The 25,660-nt window shown below is 36.9% G+C and overlaps 1 protein-coding gene across 10 annotated transcripts in view; it reads left to right on the top strand.

The window, feature by feature from the left end:
• LOC140748462 (phosphatidylinositol 4-phosphate 5-kinase type-1 alpha) overlaps positions 1-25,660 on the top strand; it is an 86,731-nt gene that overhangs the window by 30,972 nt on the left and 30,099 nt on the right. For 5 of the 10 annotated variants that reach the window (XM_073081268.1, XM_073081264.1, XM_073081269.1 and 2 more), the window contains exons 4-13: positions 2,948-3,159; positions 10,872-11,036; positions 11,708-11,860; positions 13,061-13,213; positions 14,238-14,377; positions 15,805-15,852; positions 17,366-17,458; positions 18,200-18,332; positions 18,926-19,013; positions 20,703-20,765. In XM_073081268.1, the coding sequence (XP_072937369.1) occupies positions 2,948-3,159; positions 10,872-11,036; positions 11,708-11,860; positions 13,061-13,213; positions 14,238-14,377; positions 15,805-15,852; positions 17,366-17,458; positions 18,200-18,332; positions 18,926-19,013; positions 20,703-20,765 (1,248 nt within the window). The remainder of the gene's footprint in view (positions 1-2,947; positions 3,160-10,871; positions 11,037-11,707; positions 11,861-13,060; positions 13,214-14,237; positions 14,378-15,804; positions 15,853-17,365; positions 17,459-18,199; positions 18,333-18,925; positions 19,014-20,702; positions 20,766-25,660) is intronic. The other 5 variants (XM_073081266.1, XM_073081270.1, XM_073081262.1 and 2 more) reach the window with 3 other exon arrangements.

The following is a 25,660-nucleotide window of genomic DNA, read 5'->3' as shown; positions in this document are numbered from 1 at the left end:
AAAGAAAATATTTGTAGGAAACTTTTTGTGGGTCGCTTTAACTCGGTTATGTGATCGTTTGGCAACGGGAATTTGTGCCAAAAAGTTAGACTTCATGCCAGTCGGGCTATTAAATGTCTCATAACAAAGAATATAACATGGTTTTGTTACTTAATATATTGTATTAAGGGGCTACTTAAAGTGCTAGCCTTTTTTTGCTATCGAAGGGGAAACCTTCAAAAGGTACCCGGTGCCGTGGGAGCGACACACGGTGCGTAGAGGGCTCCGGGATTTCCAAAGGAACGCAACCGGTACGCGACGGTATGCGACCACACGTACCGCCGTCCTTCCCGGGGTCGCTAGCCGGGCGGTTCGAGCTCCCACTCTTGCCGGTCGCAACCCCAGAAGCCCCCCTTTTAGACGCCTCTTACGACAGGCAGGGTATACCGTAGCCCTATTCTGGTCCCGGAACTACAGGGACATAAAGTGGTTAAACCATAACCAAGTGGTTAAACTCGGCCTCTGCATCGAGGGGTATGAGGTTCGTTTCGGGTTCGGGTTTTCAAAGCTATGTGCGTATTACAAATTAATTATCACTTATTTAACGGTGGAGGAAAAAATCAAAAAGTAACTTGTATATCTATATGATTTTTAAATAAAAATCTCAAAGGCATGTGAAGTCTACTTATTTCCACATGGCCAGCGCGGTTGAATATTTTTACCTAACAAACTTAAAGGAAGAACCCATTGTGGTTCGACTCCGGCGGCACCACTGCCACTTCTATTTCTGCCTAATAACAGCAGTGTTAAGCGCTGCTGTGTTCCGTTTGAAGGGTGTGGTAAGGGAGGCATACTTTTCCGAAGCGTTCTAGCTTAGTTCTCAGAGGTAGAAGCGCATCTGTGGCCGACATCAGGTTGGAATATAATCCTATCTGGGGTTGATTACAGATGTCTATGGGCAGCAGTAGCCACCATCAGTGGACGAGCATGCTCGTCTGCTATTCCTATATTATTATAAAAAAGATCATCATACACAAGTATATGATTGTATATATGTTTTAGTACGATAAAATCAAACCTACCTACAAGCTTTTCAATGTAAATGCCTATAGGGGTGACATACTGTGCGCTATCTGGGTTAAATCTAATTAGAACATGTATGTATTATGTCCTAGTAGATTATAACCGAGTGGGTCACGTCGTAGCGCTGCCCTGGTCTAGATGTGGCCTTTTCTTTAATGGAATGTAGATTTTTATACAACCAGGGTTATGTTTTTTGAGCGTAGGTATACATGTGTAGGATACGCATCCACCAGACGGGCGGATGGCTTTGATCCAACAGCTGGGACAGACCGGAGTCTGGACGATCGAATCTCTAAATACGATGTTCGCACTAGCTGTGGGCCAAACAGATCAGGCACATACACGGCACGTACCTTGAAACTGCATACAGCCTCGATGATTCCACCGGCGATAGATCACAAGCTGGTTGATGTCAGGATTCGAAAATTTGAAAAAAAAAAACAGATTTGTTGGCAGCGCGCGCGCGTCCGATCGGAGTTCGCTTAGGAGACCCGAATACGACGGCGGAGAGGACCAGGGAGAATGACGTATCTTCTCAGCCGCTTCGTCGCAGGCGCACGGGACGCCGTAGGGCAGCTTTCGACGGAGGCCACCCTTTCCCCGTCCCATGAGCCCACGGAGGCGGATTCGGGGGAATCCAACTCTAGTCTTTAGGGCTCGAGATGTCGTGTCTGGGTTCGGCACGCTCATCTCATGAGGGACAGCACTGAGAGGAGCCCCTCCCTCTCGGGACGTGGCTGGCGTTAACAACAGCGTCGGCCATCACGTTGCCGGGTCGCGAATATAATGCTAACGCTTTCTCGTGACCCGGCACTGAACGTCTAGAGGAACGCCAGTAAGAGTCCGACATACCCCTTCTGTTCCCCCGGCAGAAGGGCATCCATGAGGATATCTTCCCGTTAAAAAAAAAGGAGACACGAATACGAATGTGTGACAGGTGAATTCACTGTCATCCGTCACTGTCATGATCGTAGGCGAGATGAGAACATCAAATTAGGATTTGTATTTGATTGTAAACAAATAGCGTACATACATTTACTAAAGCCGCTTGTCCACCGTACGTCCGTCACCCGAGCATCGTCATCCTTGCCGCCGAGATTTCGAGTAGAACGGCGTGACCGCCAGATCGACACCGAGATTTTGACGGGCCGATGTGCCGGCAATATAAAACATGTTGGAACTTGTCCATACACTGCCGTCACACGCGTGACAGCTGGAACAAACTAAACCGGCGATATCGGTCGCGGTGGACAAACAATCGTCGTCACGTCATATTAAAATGGGCTCGCAATAATCTCGTTCTCGGTATCGGTATCGGTGGCGGTGGATAAACGGCCTTATAGTCGTCACAATTTAATAGGCCCATTTTGACACATGCCATCCTATTGTCAAACCATTCGGAAGAAACCATAATCGATTAACTTTCATATAATCGAAACTTAGAATTACCAATAATATTTTTTTTATCGTTTTTTCATCATAACAACAATAAAATAATTGAGACTTTGTTACTTTCACATTGTTAAACATTCACTATGTTAAAATAAATATAACTTACGATAGCACGGACTTGCTTTATTAAAATCATTAAATTTTTAAACTACGAAATAATTTATTTTATTTTTTCTTTTTTAATAAATCTTAAGATGATTTAGAAAAATACTAAACAAATATTCTGTTCATAAAATATTAAGTAATCTATACAGTACGATATGGAGTTGTAATCGATTTGTAGTAAAAATCGGTTATCGATTTGTGTGGCATATGCTTAGTGCCGTAGCGATGGCATGTGTCAAAATGGGCCCATTAAATTGTGACGACTATAGACTAAAATATAAAAAGAAACTTGAACCTCATATCCTAATTGTCACTTATTTATCCACAGGAATCCAGCACGCGATCGGCGGTCTCGCTTCGAAGCCGGAGCGCGATCTCCTCATGCAGGACTTCATGACGGTGGAGACGACGAACTTCCCGCACGAGGGATCCAACCACACACCAGCGCATCATTACTCGGAGTTCAAGTTCAAGACGTACGCGCCGATCGCGTTCAGATACTTCCGCGACCTGTTCGGGATACAGCCGGATGACTTCCTGGTGAGTGAATGATGATGAAAAGACCAGATTTTGAAGAGTAATGGGTGTATTTTGGTGTTGCGTTTACTTACAAAGATCTTGTCATATAGAATTTAGGTACTTTCGCGATAGGCCCGGCATAAAGCCGGTTGACTTCCTGATGATGAAAGGTCCAGATTTAGAGGTATTATGATATAGGGTATCAGATGAACATGCAGTCCACCTGATGGACATATACGATCAACCTCAGATACGATTAGATGCCTACTTGATCAGCCACAGATGCACCGCTACTCCTGAGGACTATGCGGGAATGCCTCGGAAAAGTATCTCAAGAACTTTTGATATATTATAGAAGAAGCAAATTAGCATTCAGTCCACCTGATGGTAAGTGGATACTCTTGCCCATGGACATCTGTAATCAATCCCAGATGGGATTAGATATACCTACCTGAGGTCGGCCACGAATGCCTTGGAATAGTATGTCTCGATTACCACACCTTTTAGACCAGAACACAGCAGCGTTTAACATTGCAGTTTTGAGGCAGAAATAGGTGTGGCAGTGATGCCGCCGGAGTCGAACCACAAAGGGTTCTACCACCTTTAATGTGACTGTTTATGAGTCTATAGTTTGAAGAGTACTTGGTATATTTTACTGATGTATTTACTTTGAAAGATGCATTTATAGAGAATTTAGATATTTTCGCGATATGTTCTGCATACAGCCGTATGACTTCATGGTGAGTGACTGTTGATGGAAGGTTCAGATTTTTTTATAATATAGCCTACTCCCCCTATTGGAGGAGGTAGAGCCATCTGTGGTTCGACTCTGACGGCACCACCTCCACACCGTTTTGTGCCTAATAACAGCAGTGTTTAACGCTGCTGCTGTGTTCTGGTTTTAAGGCTGCAGTAAGTGAGACATAGTATTCGAAGCACAGGTAGGAGTCTAATTCTATCTGGGGTTGACAACAGATATCCATGGGCGGCAGTGGCCACTTACTATCGTGCTTGCATCAGATGGACTGCATGTTCGTCTTCTATTCCTATATTATTAAAAAAAAACATTCTCCAAAACAAAACACAGGAGCACTAAAACTACAGCGAGACTAATTGCCCTTATGATAAATCCATCCAATTTTTCTGCCTATTACAACTGTTAAATTCCAATCCTTGTTAGGGAAAATTTGGAAAGATTACCCCTTACCAAAACACAGAAGCATCCGTCCTTCCTAATATTCCCGAGATTTTTTTTGTAGAACTAACAATATTCAAATTCAAATCTCATTTATTCAAAATTGATTCATATAGAATACTTTTTGAAAGTCAACAAACTACCACCGCTTCGGAAGGTGTCAATTCACTTGGGTTTCATCAATATGGCTCCATATTGATAGTCTCAGAGTTAAATGATGAATAAGACGCTAAAATATATATTTTCCCTAACGTCAATACCATTTGGACCACAGCCTTGAATGTGATTCAAGATTATTTCATGGATTGCATAGATTAATGATATAAATCGGCGTCATGGGCCAAGAATGGCATTATACGTTGCCAGGTTTTTACGTGTGCGCAATGTTTGTGGCAGGTATATCCGGAACTAGTAGTCACCGGGAAATATTTGACCTGATTTTTGAACCGGAATTTTGAATTTTGTCATAATTATGTCAATATTAGCTGACCCGGCAAACGTGTGTTGCCATATATATAAAAAAAAGGATGAACAACCCTTATCACTTAGGGGTATGAAAAATAGATAGTAGCCGATGCTCAGACCTACTGAATATGCACATAAAATTTGGTGAAAATCGGTAAAGCAGTTTCGGAGGAGTACGGTTACTAACATTGTGACACGAGAATTTTATATACGAGATAAGATACCTTCAGACCAAATTTAGATACATAATTCGATTGCGCTTTTTAAAAATAAATTATGACTCGTTTTAACGGTTAAGGAAAACTTCATTAGTGTTATTCATTAAACGTTCATGACCTTTCATTATTATGTATAATAATATTACACAAAAGTATGTACGACTCAGATATGACACATACTTATAATTTACTCAAAACTAATATTCTCAAATATGAGAAGTGTAGCAACTTGGGATAGTGGTAGTCTATGACATTACGTCGAGCTTGGGAGTGTGATGGCCTATGACCTTAATTCTTCCCATTCTAAGAAAACCTACAAGACCCTAAAATATAAGATATGACAGACAGTTTCTTGTCGGATTTTGTCGTATATTTAAAGTTGGTATAACGAATAGAATTTGACGATTGACGAACCATTGCCATAACTATTTTTTTTTTATATGTAACCTAACGATAAGACAGAAGGGATGCCTGATGGAAAGCAGTCACCGTCGCCTATGGACATTTGCAACACCAGAGGAGTCGCCAATGCATCGCCGGCTTTGAAGGAGAGCTCTTTTTACACCCCTCTTGAAGAGCCCCATGTCATAGTCCTGAGGGAATACCTCAGGAGGAAGTTCATTCCACATTTCTAGCATGAAGTAGTTCTGCGTTTCGGTGGAAGGGTGTGGATGTACTGACTTACATATGAGGCGACTATCTTCTATTAATTATGAGTGGCTACGCATCTTTGCTAGGCTTTAGGTAGAATCGCTGTTCTGTATGGAATTGGTTATCACGGTCCCTTGAGCGGTAGTGATAATTTACCACCCGCGTGGCGGAGCGGTCACCATACCGGTCTGACGCGCAGAGGGTCCCGGGTTTGATCCCCGGCCAGACAGGTATCTAAATAATGAGTTTAGATTTCTGTTTCTGGGTCTGGGTGTTTGTGTATTTGTCTATGTGTGTCCGTGGCAACCACGACACGGGGAATCCCAGTGTGGGGCTCTAAGTGTAGGAAGCGTTACCATCAGTTGGACTGCATGCTTGTTAGTTACTCCAATCTTATAAAAAAATAGAATAAATAAAATAAATAGAATAACAAAAAGAGGCATAGCACGGATTAGCATATTTTCCGAAACATGTTTTGCCAGTAACTTTAAAAAATAGGTATATTTTACTTTCAGTAACCCGCAGTGGGACAGTAATGGGATGATGATAGTCAGCTGTCATAGTTTAGTTTCCTACCACATTGGAATATAACTCTGAGTCATTGATTGCTTTTTGGTTCCGCATGTTTCAAAAAACGATTATTTTGCAATTTGGTTTTTGTTGTCGATGGAAAAGGGATTTGTCGAATAGTTTGTGTTTTTGGTGATGTATTCAGATGTTTTTTATTTTGTTTTTAATAATATAGCAGTAGCAGACGAGCATGCAATCCATCTGGTGGTAAGTGGCTATTGCTGCCCATTGACTTCTGTAATCAACCCCAGATAGGATTAGATATTCCTACCTGAGGTTCGCCTACAGATGCGCCGCTACCCCTGAGGACTAAGCTGGAACGCCTCGGAAAAGTATGTCTCCCTTACACACTTCAAACCAGAACACAGCAGCGCTTAACACTGCTGTTATAAGGCGTACGAAATACGTTCAGCGATGGAGTCTTCAGAGTTGAACCACAGAGGTAACGGAACCCCGTTACCTAAAAATTACACCATTCAAAACTTAGTTTGAACAGATGTTATTAGTATTTCTATTGTACACCTATACTGATTCTCCGTACTACTTTCTTGATAAGGCAATTACGCAACACGTCACATAACGTATTGACGTCATCTATTCAACAATTATAAAAATGGCATGAGTGATATAAAAACTTGTGAATCGTTTGCGCGGAGATTAACTATTCGTATGTATAAGGGGATGTACACACTATGATAGAAATGATAGCTTAGTGTTTTTTTTATCTGATATCCCAGATAGGATTAGATATTCCTACCTGAGGTCGGCCACAGATGCGCCGCTACTCCTGAGTACTAAGCTGGAACGCCTCAGAAAAGTATGTCTTACCACACCCTTCAAACCAGAAATCAGTAGCGTTTAACACTGCTGTTACGAGGCAGAAATAGGTGTGGCGGTGGTGCCGCTGGAGCTGAACCACAAAGGGTTCTTCAAGGTTTGACACTCTGCCTCTGTCGGGGGGTCTGAGGTTCAAATACCATGTACGCATGTGCAATTTTTCATAGTTATGTGCGTGTTAGGAATTAAAGGAAACTTATTTTAACGGCCAAAGAAAACATTGCAAGGAAGTGTATATGCCTGAGAGTTCTTCAAATAATGTTCTCAAAGCTGTGCCTAGAGCAGCGTTTCCCAACCTTTTTCAGTCCACGGACCCTTAGGAAATCAAGCACATTTTTCACGGACCCCTTAATAAACTGATGAGCAAAAAAAAAAAGCAATCCCAGCCAAAACATAATTTGAAAGACCGATTTATATATACCGTGTGCTTAGATCACGTTTTTCTAATAAAACTGGTTTGCTGATTTTTCGTTTTCCGGCCCTTTTGCATTTAATGAGCAATTTATGTATGGTCCGGAAATGACACCGCGGACCCCCATACATATACTCGCGGACCCCCACACATATACTCGCGGATCCCCAGGGGTCCGCGCACCACAGGTTGGGAAACGCGGGCCTAGAGCCATTTAACTTTGAGAGGAGACCGTGCCTAGTATTGGGACGAAATGTGTTGAAAATGATCACGTTAATCTAAGGGGTGTAAAATATAAAGTTGGTGTATCTTTGTTGTGGGTAGTAACCATAAGAGTAGGTACCACCTACTCTTAAGAGGTGGTAAAACAAGGGTAAAACAATAATTTTACGTAATTTTTATTGTTTTCTTTTTTAATTCATTTACATTTATAAGTGTTTTAATCACTTGTGGGTATAGTTTATCAGTAAAAATCTGTTTCAAGATTTAAGATGGCAGCAACTCCATCGTGTATATTCATAGCTCTTTATACAATGCGTAGTAACCTTATCTATGTGGTGTTTCCTGTTATGAATGAAAAATTGAGATTTCTAAAAATCAAACGTCTTGCAAATTCTTACATATGAAATTACTTTACCAACCAGAGTATCGTAATGTTTGCAAAATTTATGGAAATTAATTAATTTTAATGATTTCCAAATTATTATTGCATTAGTTTGTTTTAAAGTGTCAGACGGTGTCAGACCGTGTTCTGGTTTGCAGTGTGGTAATGGAGACACGTAATGAGTACACGAGGCATTCCAACTTAGTCCTCAGGGGTTTTTTTTAATAATATAGGAGTAGCAGACGAGCATGCAGTCCACCTGATGGTAAGTGGCTACTGCCGCCTATGGACATCTGTACTCAACCCCAGCTAGGATTAGATATTCCTACCTGAGATCGGCCACAGATGCGCCGCTACCCCTGAGGAGTAAGCTGGAACGCCTCGGAAAAGTATGTCTCCCTTACCATACCCAACGGAACACAGCAGCGCCTAACACTGCTGTTATTAGGCAGAAATAGGTGTGGCGGTGGTGCCGCCGGAGTCGAACCACAAAGGGTTCTACCACCTTCAAAAGGTAGTTATATATGCAGACGAATAAGACTATATTCTTATTTGAAGCTGAATACAGATTTAGTTTGGCGTTTGACCACTTACCTTCAGGTGCTGCATGCTCCCATGGACATACAACTCAGACAAGATAAGTTGTACCTTTTTTTTTTTCTTAACGAGGGGGAAACCTTCAAAAGGTACCCAACGACGCCGGGTTATGAGGGATTTTTACCGCACTAACCCCCCCGGTGGCCGTCCCCAACGCTGGTTGGAGAACTCTGGGATCTCCGACGGAATGCAACCGGAGTCCTCCAAGCGCGATGCCCCGATCGGGCTCTGACCTGGGAGAGCAGTTTTCGCTCCTCCCACACCATCTGGTGTTTACGACGGTATGCGACCACACATACCGGCGTCCTTCCCGGGATCGCTTACTGGGCGGTTCGAGCTCCCACTCTTGCCACCCGCAACCCCGGAAGCCCCCTTTTAGTCGCCTCTTACGACAGGCAGGGCATACTTACGGTATGTCCTATTCTAGTCCCGGAACTACAGGGACAAAGATAATTTGTACCTGAGGTCGACCACAGATTGCTCCCGTTAACTTTGTCCAACTTGGGATATCATGGAACCGTGTGGCTTGCTTTCTTTCAAACCAGAACACAGCAGCGCTTAACACTCCTGAAGGCAGAAATAGATGTGGCAGTAGTGCTTCCGGAGTCGGTACACAAACGGTTCTACCACCTTTTACTTGGTTTCCTTTGTTTTCCACTTTGTCTTTAAATTTTCTTTCTATCAATAAAGATTCATCTTGGAAACGAATGAACCGACTTTGACGGGAATTTTACCAAAACGCTATACTTTTCGACGAGTTTAGAATATAGATTTAAAAAATGCGGACAGACTCGTTAGCTATTAATAACTTTTGTTCCCACTAATAACTGGTTTACAGAAATTACACTCGAATACTTGAGTTTGAGTACCTTTGGAATTCAATAATTAAAAATGTGTATAATTTATTCATTAAAGTCATTGACCTATAAAAATAAACGTCAGTCTAGTATTAAATTGAAGATGTAATTAATTTTTGATTAAAATTTATTTTCGTTAATATCGTAATGCCATTAATGCGGATTTTCGAAAGTAAAGTTAAACCTGTGGTTCGACTCCGGTTGCACCACCGTCACACTTATTTTTTTTTTTATAAAATTGGAGTAGCAGAAGAGCATGCAGTCCACCTGATGGTAAGTGGCTAGTGCCGCCCATGGACATCTGTAATCAAGCCCAGATAGGATTAGATATTCCTACCTGAGGTCGGCCACAGATGGACACTGTATCAGAACTGATTGGAAATGTATGGGAAATTCGTAAACAAATACAAAAACAGCCGTTTTTGAAAAAAAAAGAACATTATAACTCAACGGGTACTGATATCACATACAAAAGACTTCAAATTTAAATTTTTCTGTACACTTATAATAACATGTACATTCGCACAGAGATAGATATGTTAATTGGCGCACCATAAGCCCAGGTAACGCGAAGTAGGCCACAGAGGTCACGTTACGTATCACAATAAATCGTCTCATCATCTAGCATATTCATTCGACCTCGATGCATAGTTATTAACGAATTCAATCGTAAACTATATTTAAAGCCGGTTTCTTATGATGATCGTAACTGATTATTACAAACTTGGAAAGATAATTTTGCAATATGTGTGGTCTGAAATATAATAATAACTACTGGTCCAAATTCAATGAAATTTGAAATATACCGTGCTTATACAATGCCTGCTTGGTTCCTGAAAATTCAGCCGTCTTGTCCATATGCACATATATGCTTTAATCTGTTAAACACAAATATCCAGGAATTGTGTAGGTTTTCATAAATTTAGGAACGTTTCGGAAACCACGACGGAAACCGAATGTTTCGATTTAAAAAAATCTACGGATTGCACTCCGAAAGTGCCGGCAGAAGTGTAAACTTGAATATTAACGTTGTGCGTTTTTATTATTTTTGAAGGGTTAGGGAATTATTTTGCACGAACTGCTTTAATTATCAGTATAAAAATACTATCATTTATGTGGTAAAATACAATATTCATTTATTGCGCTATCTTACACAAACACGACAGTCTTACGAATTTTCGATCAGGTTACGTGTCCTGACGCGAGCTTATCATTTTTTTATCCATTACAAAAACTGCACAAGGCCGCTAAAGAAGTTTTCACTTAAAAAACAACTTTCGGTCGGTCACCATCTAAACCAAACTTAATCTAAACCATCCTCTTTCAGATGTCAATGTGCAGCGCGCCTCTCCGGGAGTTGAGCAACCCTGGAGCGTCGGGAAGCATCTTCTACCTGACCAACGACGACGAGTTCATCATCAAGACCGTTCAGCACAAGGAGGGGGAGTTTCTGCAGAAGCTGCTCCCCGGATACTACTTGAATCTCGATCAGGTGGGACACTTATATAGGATTTATTTCATTCGTTGATTACGCTATTCTTGTATCTTAGGACAGATTTCACCAGAGTTTTGTATCTTATTTGGCAAATAAAGATGTTTGATTTTTTTTTGATTTTCTTATATATGATTTATTTCATTCGTTAATTACTCTATTCTTGTATCTTAGGAAAGATTTCACCAGAGTTTTGTATCTTATTTGGCAAATTGATTTTTTTTTTGATTTTGATACGTAAGGAGGATTTTGGTAATTTTTGCCCTCCGCTACTCTCATGTAGAGCTATGTAAGATTTTTCAAAATTCTACTCCCTGTTAATACGTAAGATTCCATTTCGTTTTTCCATAATAATAAAGTATGACCCCGACAAACCACTTGATCGCGCGATTTCTAATATAAAATATCGATTTGGAAAATATTACGTGACAATGGGTTTGAGAACATCGTCGTCATTGTCACCATTGATACTTACTATTTCTGTTCAGAGGTACCTACATACCTCTAATGGACCTCAAAACATCAGATGATTACTATGCAAAGCCGATCACGGATGTGTTGCCACTCCTGAAGACGAAAAATATTTAAGTCCGTATATTTAAGTCAGCCAGCAACCTTAACACTGCTGTTATAAGGTAGAAATATTTCAATAATCTTCTTTTCTCCCACAGAATCCCCGCACGTTGCTGCCGAAGTTCTTCGGGTTGTACTGCTATTGCTGCAACAGCAAGAACGTGCGGCTGGTGGCTATGAACAACCTGCTGCCGTCCTCTGTGAAGCTCCACCAGAAATACGATCTCAAGGGGTCCACTTATAAGAGGAAGGTGGGTTTTGCGCCGTTATTTGTGATATTATATGTTTAAACGCTCAGAACGGATTTTTTTTATATAATATAGGAGTAGCAGAGGAGCATGCAGTCCGCCTGATGGTAAGTGGCTACTGCCGCCCATGGACATCTGTAATCAACCCCAGATAGGGATAGATATGCCCACCTGAGGTCGGCCACAGATACGCCGCTACCCCTGAGGACTAAGCTGGAACGCCTCGAAAAAGTACGCCTCCCTTACCACACCCTTCAAACTGGAACACAGCAGCGCCTAACACTGTTGTTATTAGGCAGAAATAGGTGTGACGGTGGTGCCGCCGGAGTCGAACCATAAAGGGTTCTACCACCTTAACTCCCAAAATTACAACTTAATCTTCCATAACCATTACCATTTACAATTATTCATCTTTATCCATTTATTCACCTCACTTCCATTACAAAAGATATTGCAAAAATAAGATGACATTTCATAACTCAAAGCAAGACTGAATATTTCAAAAATTTAAATAGAAACAGTATTCAAAAGTGACATAAATTACCAATAACAATTCAGTGATCTATTAATGAATCAGTGTTATGTGAGTGTAACATATAGAAGGAGCAAACGATCAATCCACCTGATGGTAAGTGGCCACTGTCACTCATGGACATGGACTTTAATAATTAATACCAGATATGTGTTTTGTAATATACAGGGTGAATTTTTTAAATAGGCCTTCAGGGCCAAATCCGAAACTATAAGGATTAGCGAAAAATGCTGAAAGGAGTTACGAGGCCAATTTTGATATAAACTAAAACTGCATCATTAGTTTTTTAAAATATTTCTTTCCTTAGCCGGGAATCGAACGAGTTCATTTTGAAAAAAAAATGCACCCTCTATATTATTCCACTATATAGTGTTGCTTATAAGGATCAAAATCTGGAAAGTAATGATAAATGAAAAACTAAAGGAATTCAATCAATAAATTTTAAGAAAATACATATTTTTTTATATTAATTTGGCAGTTAAGTTTGCGCCATTCATCAATTTAAACATTTCGTGTAATAACATTTTTTTTGGCTCAATGTTTCTAATCATTCAAACGTCTGTTTGGCCGGGGTTCGATCCCGGAACCCTTTGCTCATCAGACCCTTATGGTGACCGCTCCGCCACGCGGGTAGTCGATTTATTAATCAACTATACCTATCTCTATTCCAGGCAAACAAACAAGAGAGACAGAAACGTTCACCGACATACAAGGACCTGGACTTCATGGAACACCACCCGGAGGGGATATTCCTCGAGGCGGACACGTACACCGCGCTGATCAAGACGATGCAGCGCGACTGCCGCGTGCTCGAGAGTTTCAAGGTATGTGTTGTAGTTGCGCTGCTCTGCTGTTGACAGTTGAGGAGTTCCCTGGATAAGGAACGGGGTGGAATGCTGAGGAAACTACGTTTGTTGGTGCTTGATTTGATTAATAAAATCACCACCCGGTGGGGTTATTCCTCGAGGCGGACACGTACACCGCGCTGATCAAGACGATGCAGCGCGACTGCCGCGTGCTCGAGAGTTTCAAGGTATGTGTTGTAGTTGCGCTGCTCTGCTGTTGACAGTTGAGGAGTTCCCTGGATAAGGAACGGGGTGGAATGCTGAGGAAACTACGTTTGTTGGTGCTTGATTTGATTAATAAAATCACCACCCGGTGGGGTTATTCCTCGAGGCGGACACGTACACCGCGCTGATCAAGACGATGCAGCGCGACTGCCGCGTGCTCGAGAGTTTCAAGGTATGTGTTGTAGTTGCGCTGCTCTGCTGTTGACAGTTGAGGAGTTCCCTGGATAAGGAACGGGGTGGAATGCTGAGGAAACTACGTTTGTTGGTGCTTGATTTGATTAATAAAATCACCACCCGGTGGGGTTATTCCTCGAGGCGGACACGTACACCGCGCTGATCAAGACGATGCAGCGCGACTGCCGCGTGCTCGAGAGCTTCAAGGTGAGGGTTGCAGTTGTGCTGCGCTGCTGTTGACGGTTGAGGAGTTCCCTGGATTGGAATAGACGGAAATAACAGTTTTGGTAGTAGATACACTATTAGAAACGAAATTCAACCAAAGATGTTTCGTTAGATTAGTAGTAGACTAATTCGAACGCCTAATTCTCGAAAAATATTAATTATATTAACGAATAACAACAACAGTAACGTTTTTGAGGTATGTAAGTTTTGTATTCTATCAAATTAACGTGCAAATAAAACTCTTTACCTCGAGAAATTGAAAAATCGCTCATGAAGCTGACAAAGAATGGCTACATAACATTGATGTTTTTGAAATGCTATACATGCACAGAAAAGTTTGGCGGATTATAATTAAAGTATGATAATTGATTCTCCACAGATTATGGACTATTCCCTGCTAGTTGGCATCCACAACCTCGACGAGGCGCAAAGAGAGAAGAGCGAGGCCAGGAAACGCGCGGATTACAGCGACGATGAAGCGGACGGCGAGCCTAAGAAGAGCGGGCTTAATCGGACCAGGTATGTAAGGTGGTGAAGATGGGGTGGGTATCTTGTTTAGGTTAGATAGGGAAAGTGTTTTTTTAGGGATAGTTTAGTTATGGTCCGAATGTTAGGGTAGGTTAGGAAGAGCGGGCTTAATGCATAGATTAGTAAAGATTACTCACTCCTAACAAGAAATTGTACCCAGTTTTGAGAATTGAAATAGTTGCGTAAAAAAGTTTTGCCACGTCTCCGTTCTAAAATGTCCCTAAAATATTTGAAATAATTATTTATTTATTATGTAAATTACGCAGTATTAGTTATTTATTCGTAAATTTTCTCTAAAAATGTTTTTATTTGTCAAGAATTAAAAAAAAAGAACTTACTAATAAGCCGTTTGTGGCTTCATTCAATTTCAAGGCGGCGAAGTATCTTTACTAATCTATGGCTTAATGGGACTAGGTTTGTTGATTACTATTTGTGTATGAAGATGTCTGGTGGCGAAGATGGGGAAGAGAGGTTTTGTTTAGGTTACCTAGGGTTAGTTAATTCAGGTTGAACTGTTTGTATAAACAAATGTAGGTTTGGTGAACATGGGGTCTCGGTTAGGTTAGATGAGGTTAGTTGTTTTAGAGTGCATGGGGAAGACAGGAAGAGTGGGCTTAGTCGGAAAAGGTATGTTGGTTGTAGTGTTTGTGTGTGAAGATGTGGGATGAGGATCTGGTTTAGGTGAGATGAGATTAGTTTTGTTGAGAGTGTGTGGGGAGGTCAGGAAGAGTCGGCTTAACAGTACTCTATGGTGTGGCATTGCTCCCTTTAGCATACTTAGGAGAGAAAACTTAACAGACAGGGTGTCCTTCCTTTGTCGCTGAGCTGGACTACACAAGTACTTTTGAACAGTTAAATATGTTAATATTATTTTTCCAAAAAATTGTTGGGAAAGTGAAATCTTGTTTAGACAGATAGGGAGCTCAAAAAGAAAGAGTTTAACCGGACAAAAAAGATAGATCTATTTCCTTATAACACTATTTACACCAAAATATTTGTTGAAGAAGATGAGGTTAGGTTAGGTTTGGTTATTTATATGTATTTTTTCGTAAATCATTTCATGACGTGTATATATTAAAAAATGAATATTTTTTTGTATATTTAATTATTATTTTAATTTATGTTAATGTTAAATATACATTTTTTTGCTGAAGATATCAAATTCAAGAGTTATTTTTTTTACACAAACTATAATTATTCAACACCTGTATCCTTCATTTTTATAAGCACATGTTGTATGTTTATGTAAAAAGAAAAATTTAAAATTTATTGTAAATATATACATATTTTGTAGAATTTTATTGGCATTCGGATTGTATTGTGGGTCGTGTGGATTTATTATGTATTTTTGTATTTTGTATATTTTCGAAAATGTTTTTTTTTCTTTTTCGGTGACGGGATTTGAAAAACTATTTCAGATCAGAGCAGGGAAAGGAGGATTTCGGGATGCAAGTTAAACGGACACAGTACGATGCATACTTTTTTATATATATATAATTATTAAATGTGCCGTACTAAATATGTAGATTAACCTTTAGTAAAAAAATCTATAATACTACTGCGTTCTCTCTCTAACGTACTGTCATGTCTATCTTATGACCCTCTCTAACACTTCGACTAATTTGGGCATGTATGTTCTAATAGACTTTCTTCGCATGGTACTATAATTCCATTGACTGGGGCATGCTCCACCACGTTGGGCCACTGTTTCGTAGATTACGATTTTTTTTATGAGAAACCCATGCCCAGCAGTGGGATGTATGTAGCTATTAGTAATTTTTACGAACAACACAAAATGTTTTTTTTTCATTTAAAATCGTATACTGAAATGTCATGTGTTATGGGTGCTATGAACGCATACAAAGACATTTATGTAGTAATTCAGACCCAGAGTTTTATAAATTCATAATTTACTGGCATGATTAATTTTATTGTATTAAAAATTAATTGAATTTCATTAATTTATTTTATAAAAATAAATGGGGTGGTTTCAAAGCGCGATCTAGTTTGTACTATTTTTTATTTAGTAAAAGATCAGTGTCCACTAATTAATTACAAAAAAATATTTGTGTGACCATTGACAAGACAGCCATAGACAGCTACACGAAGCTTTATGCCACTATGGTCAGTTACTAATATTTAATCAATTTATGAATATTATTATTAATATATTATGAATACCAAAGATCATAATTTTAAGTGGGCAAAAAATGGCTAGGATTGATATTATCAAAGACAGTGTAATTATACACTTAACTAGCTGACCCGACAAACGTCGTGTTGCCATATAAATAAAAAAATGTTAAGGGTGAACAACCCTTATCACTTAGGGGGATGAAAAATAGATGTTGGCCGATTCTCATAGATACCGGATAGGCACAAAAAATTTCATCAAAATCGGTCAAGCCGTTTCGGAGGAGTATGGCAACAAAAACTGTGACACGAGAATTTTATATATTAGATATGAAATAAAAACTTATGTATTATAAAAATATATCTATGTAACTAATGGACACTAATGCATGTTTGTATGTATCTAATGACTAAAGCATGATGTTTTTATGACAAATAAGATTTTTTTAAATAAAATCCTAATTTGAAAAGTGTCAAGACCGATACACTATAATAAAATCTATTGTAGTTTCCTGTATTGAACTCTGAAACTTATGTGGTTACATTGTGATTACCACTGAGCCACGCGGATTTCAAATTTAAAAAAGAAATATCTATTTGAATCTAATTAAACCATTTTATGTAACCTGTATTTAAAAATGTTTTGAACTTATTTTTATTCTATTCGTTTTCAAGTCGATTAGAATAAATATCGTTATAATATATTATTTTTTTTAAATTTTCGTTTATATATATTTTCCTTGACTAAATTTCATCTTGAGCAAAAAATCAAGCTCAAGTAGCTTTCGTCTAAATAAAGATTGATTTTTTTTGGTTGGGACTAAAGTTTAGTCTGTGATATTGCAGGTCGATAAACAGACAGAGGCTGGTGGCGCACTCCACCGCGATGGAGAGCATCCAAGCGGAGAGCGAGCCTATCGACGAAGAGGAAGATGTTCCGTAAGTTTTATTTATAATATAGGAGTAGCAGACGAACATGCAGTCCACCTGGATGGTAAGTGGCTACTGTTAGCATGGACATCTGTAATCAACGATTAGATATTCCTACGTGAGAACCGGCCACAGATACGCCGCTACCCCTGAGGACTATGGCCGAGAATGCACTACGATTAAACGCACGCGTTTAACCGCAAGACTGAAACCGTTAAAATATAAAACATATAGCTTTCTATACAAGTGCACGCCTTAGTGACTTTTAAGGTGACTGATTGAAAATACGTAAGTTGTTACATTTCGACCGCGGCTAGTTTATAGCGCTTTTTTTTTTCTCCCATAGTAATTGGAATCAAGTCGGAACGCCTCGGAAAAGTATGTCTCCCTTACCATATCTTTAAAATCAGAACTCAGCAGCGCTTAACACTGCTGTTAAGCGCTGCTGAGTTCAGAGAGGCAGACATAGGTGTGGCGGTGGTGCCGCCAGGGTGGCACTACAAAGGGTCTACCACCTGCAATAATCTGTAACCAACTTCACATAAGATTAGACTCTTATCTAGAGTCGGGCACAGATGCGTTGCTACCCCTGAGGACTAATGTGGAAAGCCTTAGATATATATATTCGCCATAGCGAAAATCAGAGCACAGCAGACCTAAATCGCTTTTATAAATCAGAACTAGTGTTGTGTTCTACTACCTCTGATCAACATCTGATCCCTCTCTGTAACATTTGATCCCTTGTTCCAGGCCCGGTGGCATACCGGCTAGGAACGCCCGCGGCGAGAGGCTCCTCCTCTTTTTGGGTATAATCGACATCCTGCAGTCCTACCGTCTCCGCAAGAAGTTGGAGCACACGTGGAAGAGCATGATACATGATGGGGTAAGTGTATTTACATATGTATAGTCCGCGTCAAACTTCTAGTCCGCTCTGAAGTTGTTGCACGCAGCTATGTGCCCGTGGGCGAGAGTCATGTCCTGTCTCTGTCTTCGTCCCGCTGATATCCACAAATTGCTTTTGCGACGCGACTCATTTCTATATTCAGAGCGGACTAGAAGTTTGGCGCGTACTCTATACTTATTATTTTTAATATTGAAGTAGCAGTGGGGCTTGCTTAGGTGGACATTCAGTGCACCATTTTGTATTTGTAATATAAGAATAGCAGACGCGCATGCAGTCCGCCTGATGGTAAGTGGCTACTGCCGCCAATGGACATCTGTAATCAATCCCAGATAAGTGTACTATCTGAAATCAAATCAGCTGCAGATGAATTGCTACCCCTGAGGACTAAGTTAGAAAACTTCGGATAAGTATCTCTGCCTTATCACATCCTTTAAACCTAAACACAACAGCGCTTAACACTGCCGTTAGTAGGTAGAAAAAGGTGTGACGGTGGTGCCGCCGGAGTCGAGCCACAAAGGGTTCTACCACATTCAATATTATTATATTATATGTTTATATCACTTATATTTCAGGATACAGTTTCAGTGCACAGACCGAGTTTCTACGCACAGAGGTTCCTTGATTTCATGGGAAAGACCGTTTTCAAGAAGATACCTTCGTGTAAGTATCTTTACAATATATTCTGCGCATATGCAACGCTATAACTAATTCATAAATAACTAAATTGTGATATAACTATTCGGTAAATGAATTTGTTTATGAAAGAGTTATTTGATAGGTTATACAGGTGGTAGGGAAAGGTTTAATTTTTATATATAAGGAAGTATTTCATAGTTATTTAAATATTACAAAAATGATTATTATTGAAGTTAGACTTCCTATTTCCAATCTTCTTTCTATCTATTCATTCTCGAAGTCCCACATTAAGTAAAATTTTCTTCATTAGCATTATGGCTACCTACATGCATTCAATGCTAGTTATTTGATCCGAGTATATTCTCAATCTTAGGATTGACATAGATCACAAAGCGATATAGACTTTATTTTGTAAACATTACACGGGAAGTTATTTCGATAAACAATATTTATGAAAAAGTTATTTGATAGATTATACAGGTGATAGGACAGGTTGTGTTCTCTTATAATATAATGAAATTAAATAATGGATTCTATTATAATATAGGTAATGTTATTTATATAGTTATTACTCCTTATGTACAGCTGATTACTTTTAACTGATATACCGTGCTCAATTACTACAGAAGTTAATAAACAGTAAACTCACACAAACGTTTTGTGCATTATGCATATTAACTTCGTAATAACCTTAGTATAAAATATTTGGCGTTGTAATGTCAGTTAAATTTATTACTTGTTTATTTTGTCTCTAATATAGATAAAATCAATATCAGTCTTTCTTTACTAATTTAATATTATCATATGTGTTACATATTACATATTTGTGTTATAAAATATCATTTTGAGCTATAATAAAATCTGGTATATTATATTAATAGGTATATAATGTTTAACGCGCCTTCGATATACACATAACCACATTTTCATTAAATATAATAAACTATATCGATCATATACGTACATACTATCAGTTGTATATATTTTCTACTACGTTCTATTGTCACTTAATTCAGTCTTAAAGCTTTGTGGTCTATGTTTTATTTATTAATAGGCCAACCTGTGTTTAACTAAGTGTGTAACATTTCCGATAATATATGTTAATTAATTATTAACAAACATATTAATATTCATTACATTTACAAGAAACACATGTTATTGAATACACCTTAATAAATATTATATTCATAAAAATATACTATGTTATATATATAAATGGATATATTAATATGTTTGTTCATACCCACCGTATTATAAGATATAATATTGTTGTGTAACCTAAATATAATCCAATAAGATTAGCAACACTTGGAAAACACTATGAAAATAATATTATACACAACGGTATAAACAGTATTGAAAATCTTTAACTATATCGATTGTGGTTATAAATGTTCAAATATAATATAAGAAATTTAAGAAATGTTCAAATATAACATATTTGAACATTTCACAAGTTAAATATAATTACAGTTATAACTTGTCCCCGCCTTATAACTGTAATAACTCCCACATAAATTTAAGTATAATACGTTTTACGAGTTATTATAAATAAGTTATTTGTCGTATATTATACATATATTTATAGAAAGTGTTGCTAATCTCTCCCCCCATTCCCATCGCTACAATAAACCAAAAATACATTTAAATATAGATATATTATAATAAAAAAAGATATAGTAATGTCATATAACAATCGGCTGTGTGTATCAGTGGACCTACCGGAGATCAAAGGCAACCACCGCAAGTTCAGAACGTTGGTGACCAGTTATATAGGTACTGTTGCCGCGTGAAGTATAGATACGGTTCGGGCTGTGTGACGTCATTGTTTGGATGGTCTCTTGGTTTGGTTTTATGACGAAAGTGTGATTTAACGTAATGGGAATATCACCGGGCGGGTGGTCATTTGATGTTTGATTTTTACTACGATCGTTAATACGATTGATCAAGTTAGTCACATTTATGTGATCCAGTAGCTCCAAGTTAGATCGAGTCTTGCTTATAATGTTTATATTTTATAATGCTTATAATATTGTTACATATAATAATGTAACTTGATATAGAAAAGATTTTTAAGGTAATAAAATAAATTGCGTAAGATAATGCTAAAAAAAACAGTATTAATCTCGTTATTGCCTCATTTGCCAAAATTTTTAACATAACATGATTAACGAAACATATAGCATATGAGGTATGAGATATAGTATATGAGGTATATTGACATATAGTATATAAGGTCACCCAAAAATATTTACTGTAATATTAAACTTGTGACCCTATTTTTTGACATTGACATCAAATTGAACGCTCGCTCGGCTATCATTGTTTTCCAGAAAAGTTGAATGGTTGAGGTCACTTTTTGAAAATAAAACTTCTTTAGTAAATTTGTAACTGAATTGAAGTAGGACTTAGATTGTTTGACAATATATTTTTATAACGAACTTAGTTTTGTGTGTGTATGATTAGTTATTACTCGTTTATTAACAACACTTTTATGTAGTTCACGTGTTTGTAGTGTAAATATTGTTAAGTTGGTGAATTATTCACTTTATTATGGAATTTAATATTATCAAAATATTATTTAGATTTAGGTAGCACTAAATGGTTATTGTTTCAATCCTCTTTTTATTCATTTTGAATACAGATAAAATTAGTAAATTATTTTACATGGTTAAATATTGAGAATGGCTTATTTAAGTCTTACTTAATAACTATTCTGTAAATGTCATAAGTTGAAATTGCTAATACATAGGTAATCATGATGCAATTTGTAAACAACAGCATCGATAAAGGACATAATAACTCAATAACTATTACATAAATATAATTAATTTCTATCATATAATTTAAGAAACATGGCTGTAAACAGTAGGGCATCCATGTGAAAAATAATGTAATAACTAATAACTAAATAACTATTCCATAAATTTTACATTACACATGAAGTATTGCAACATTTTATTTATATTTAGAATAATTTATTTTAAATTAATAATTACTAGTAGTTTACATAGCGTAAGTTAAGTATTTATGGGTTATTTATATAATGTTATATCAAAAAGTGATTTCAAAGAGATCCACTAAGCGATCGACCTACACAGCCTCGACTTCGTTGTTGTGTGCGTGTTTCTTAAGTAGAGCGGGGCGGGTGTTGGCGTGGCCATAGAAATATAAATGTTTATAATATTTTTAATTAAAAAAATATATGGAAACCTTACTGATTTATGTAATATTTTTATGATACAATAAATTCACTCTGTATTCGTTTGTTTATATAAATATAAATAATAATAAATAACTATCTAATAATTACTAATAATTGAATAAAAATCACGAAGATACAGAGTTCCGTTAATGAATAATGAATATCTTTGATATTGTATTTTGACAAAGTTGAAATTTGTTAACTATACCTTCACTGAATGTGTGATCTATTATACATTGATTGAAGGAATTTAAGGAGATGTAGTCCACTCATGAACGTACGTGATAAAAAAAAATGGGGAATGGGGGCCAGTCATCAATATGTCACATCAAAACTACGTAGTGTAAAAACTTGTTCAACGCGATAAGTTCATATAATAACACTAAGAGCATGAAATAACTCAAGAAAGAGCAAAAAGAGCTCTACTCCAAAGTTTTGCGTATGTACCATAGGCGACGATGACTACTTTCCATCAGGTAGCCCGTCTGCTTTATCGTAAGGCTCAAAATAATAAAAAAAGGAAAATAATTGTCTGTTTACAATAATTTTATATCAGTAAATCGCTTGAGCCTTGAAGGCGCTCAATCTTTGTAAGGGCCTCCACGCTTTTGTAAGTTACAATAAAAGATGTATAAAAGATAAAAGATAAAAATTTAAAAGATACACGCCAGCACCCAAACCGAGTATTTAGCGAGCATACAATTTTGCTGGTGAATGTAATGATTATTGTTACGTTTTATTTTTACTTTACTTTACTCTTACTTACATATTAACCGATTTTTAACTTTGAGTTGTTTTTTTTTTTTAATTCTTTTCTTTCGTAAAAGTAACCGTTTTATTTTGGCCGTAATTTTTTGAACAAAATAGGCATGTACTAGAAAACACGTTTATTTATTTTTTTGATTATTGTTACTGTTTATTTTTTTATTGGATGCGTATCTTTTTGATTTACGAATTGGATGCTCTTTATTTTTTTTTATTTTTTCGTTTTTTTTTCTTATTATCATATCTAGCATGATAATTTGATGAGTCATGCACGTCCCCTGTACCCCGAAGTATATTTGTGTAGTGTTGCCATTTGAAAATAATATCTTTTTTCTCGTTTTATCCAACTGTTGTCCGAAATCGGATTTTTGCGCGCCTGTCTGGAGGTCTCAGTAAGTTGGTCAACAATACCTCGCATGACCATGATGTAAACCGTATTTATGTTGGTCGGGTGCCATCTTTAAATGTTTATGTGTATTTATTTATGGAACGGTGATTTTTTTTATTTTAATCTTCGTTTTTGTCTCCCCTTTTGAGTATTTTGTACGTGTTGTGGAATGAGAAATTGTTATAAATGTTACGCGAGAAGGAATAAAAAATATAACATATATTAAATACTCAATGCTTAGGCTTTTTATTATGTTTAAATAAAAATGAATAATAGATTCGACAAGTTTTTTTATAACAAAGGTTCTCTGTATTATAATTCTAAAGAACATTAGAAAATTTTACTTAAACTTAAATATTAATACTGTTGATATTTTTGGTCACTGTTTTTTTTCCAAAATTTAATGATAATATGATTATTAAAAAAATATCATATTATGTATGAAGTAACGCATAATAATAGAAATAGATTTTATTTCACTATAAAGGAAATATTTCGTAAATATGAAAAATATAATTTGAGTCATTTATGAAAAAGTTAAAAAAAAATAGGATAAGCGATAAAGTTTATAACAATTTCTTTATACGTAATATGAACCCGTAGATAAAACTACGGGACTTGTTTAATATACCCCGTAGTACTACGTACATCTCCTCCCCGTATTTAGTCTCCCGTAGTCTTCATATGTTTCTCTTCATCATTATTTTCTTCAAAATTTTCAAATTCTTCTCTTTCTATCTCTATCTGTTTTAAGTTTTCTGAAGTTCTGAAATTACTATTTTTAAAATTCCAAATTACTTTTTAAAGTTATATTTTTTCTCTTGTCACTTTTATTTTTCTATTCTGACTTATCTGAATGCACTCAGAGCGGTTTTGATACTTTTTGAAATTTGTTTGTTGCAATATTTACTTAAAAGTAGTATTTTTATTGGAAATATTTATTCAAATGAATATTTCGTTTATTTACTATCTACTTAATTGGAATATAATGCACTTTTTGAATTTTTTTTGCTGATAAAAATTGTCTGTCTATTTTTCTAATATATTGTGTATATATTTTTATACAGGTATTAATTATTAGTAATTTTAATTTGATAACAATGTGCCTCTAATAATACTATTAGTAATATCGTTTGATTAACAACATAATCCCCAATATAATTCGATTGATGAGAAAAAATTTGTCAAAAAATATTTTTCCCTTTCTAGTATGTTTCTTTTTATCTTTTAAAATATGTATGTGTATATATAATAACTTTGTTTCGATTTATACCCTCTATCGATACGCAAGTGAATTACTTTTATTTTAAAAATTAATAAAAAAAAACGATAAAATATCTTCATAGTCATTCTACCCCTCTAAGCATGACTTCAATTCGTCTTTCTTTCTTTGTTTCATTTCTTCTTTTCACTTAGACTTTCTAGATTTTTTTCTTAGACCGCTTTCAGATACTTTTATGTTGCAACGCCACATTCAGGTTTTGTTAGCAACGCTTTGAAGATACAAATATATTTTATATGTCTAGATGAATTATGCAAACGTGCTATTTTTAAGCCTTCAACTATTAGATGAAGTGAGGGCCGGAAAAGAAGCGTAATTTTTAAATAAATAAATAAATAAGTACAGGATAGAAAACGGTTAAAAGATTCCATCAAAAATAGAAAATTTCTACGAAACATTGACATATACAGAAGTATTTAAAGGTGGTAGAACCCTTTGTGGTTCGACTCTGGCGGCACCACCGCCACACCTATTTCTGCCTCATAACAGCAGCGTTAAGCGCTGTATTCTGGTTTGAAGGGTGTGGTAAGGGAGACATACTTTTTCCGAGGCGTTTCAGCTTAGTCTTCAGGGATAGCGGCGCATCTGTGGCCGACCTCAGGTAGGAATATCCTGTATGGGGTTGATGACAGGTGGACTGTATGCTTGCTAACTCAATATTATATAAAAGCTTAAATCACAGTAAAATCATACAGTTTGAGCTAGTTCAAAAGTTTATAATGATGCTTTATTCTTCATAGTACGTTTATCTAGACATATGTAATATATTTGTGAAGATAGTATTATGTTAAAACACAAAGATGCTAAGATTTTTTCATATTTGCGTTAATTTTTTTCTTATATTCTTTAAGGTGTTATTGTGATATGATTAAATAAACGTAAAAAATGTAGGTTTTAAGGCAAATAAGTGTGTATCAAAGTATTCATTTAATATTTGTAATTTTTTTTTTCAAAAAATATTTTAAAGATTTTAGGTAGAGTAATAAATTATTATATTTTGTAAAAATACTTTTAAAAAATTATGTCTTACA

Source organism: Epargyreus clarus, unplaced genomic scaffold, assembly GCF_041222505.1.
Source record: "Epargyreus clarus isolate Ecla_fem2 unplaced genomic scaffold, WU_Ecla_fem_2.2 ptg000016l, whole genome shotgun sequence".
Classification (NCBI taxonomy): Eukaryota; Metazoa; Arthropoda; class Insecta; order Lepidoptera; family Hesperiidae; genus Epargyreus; species Epargyreus clarus.
This window is presented reverse-complemented; position numbering and strand designations above follow the sequence as displayed.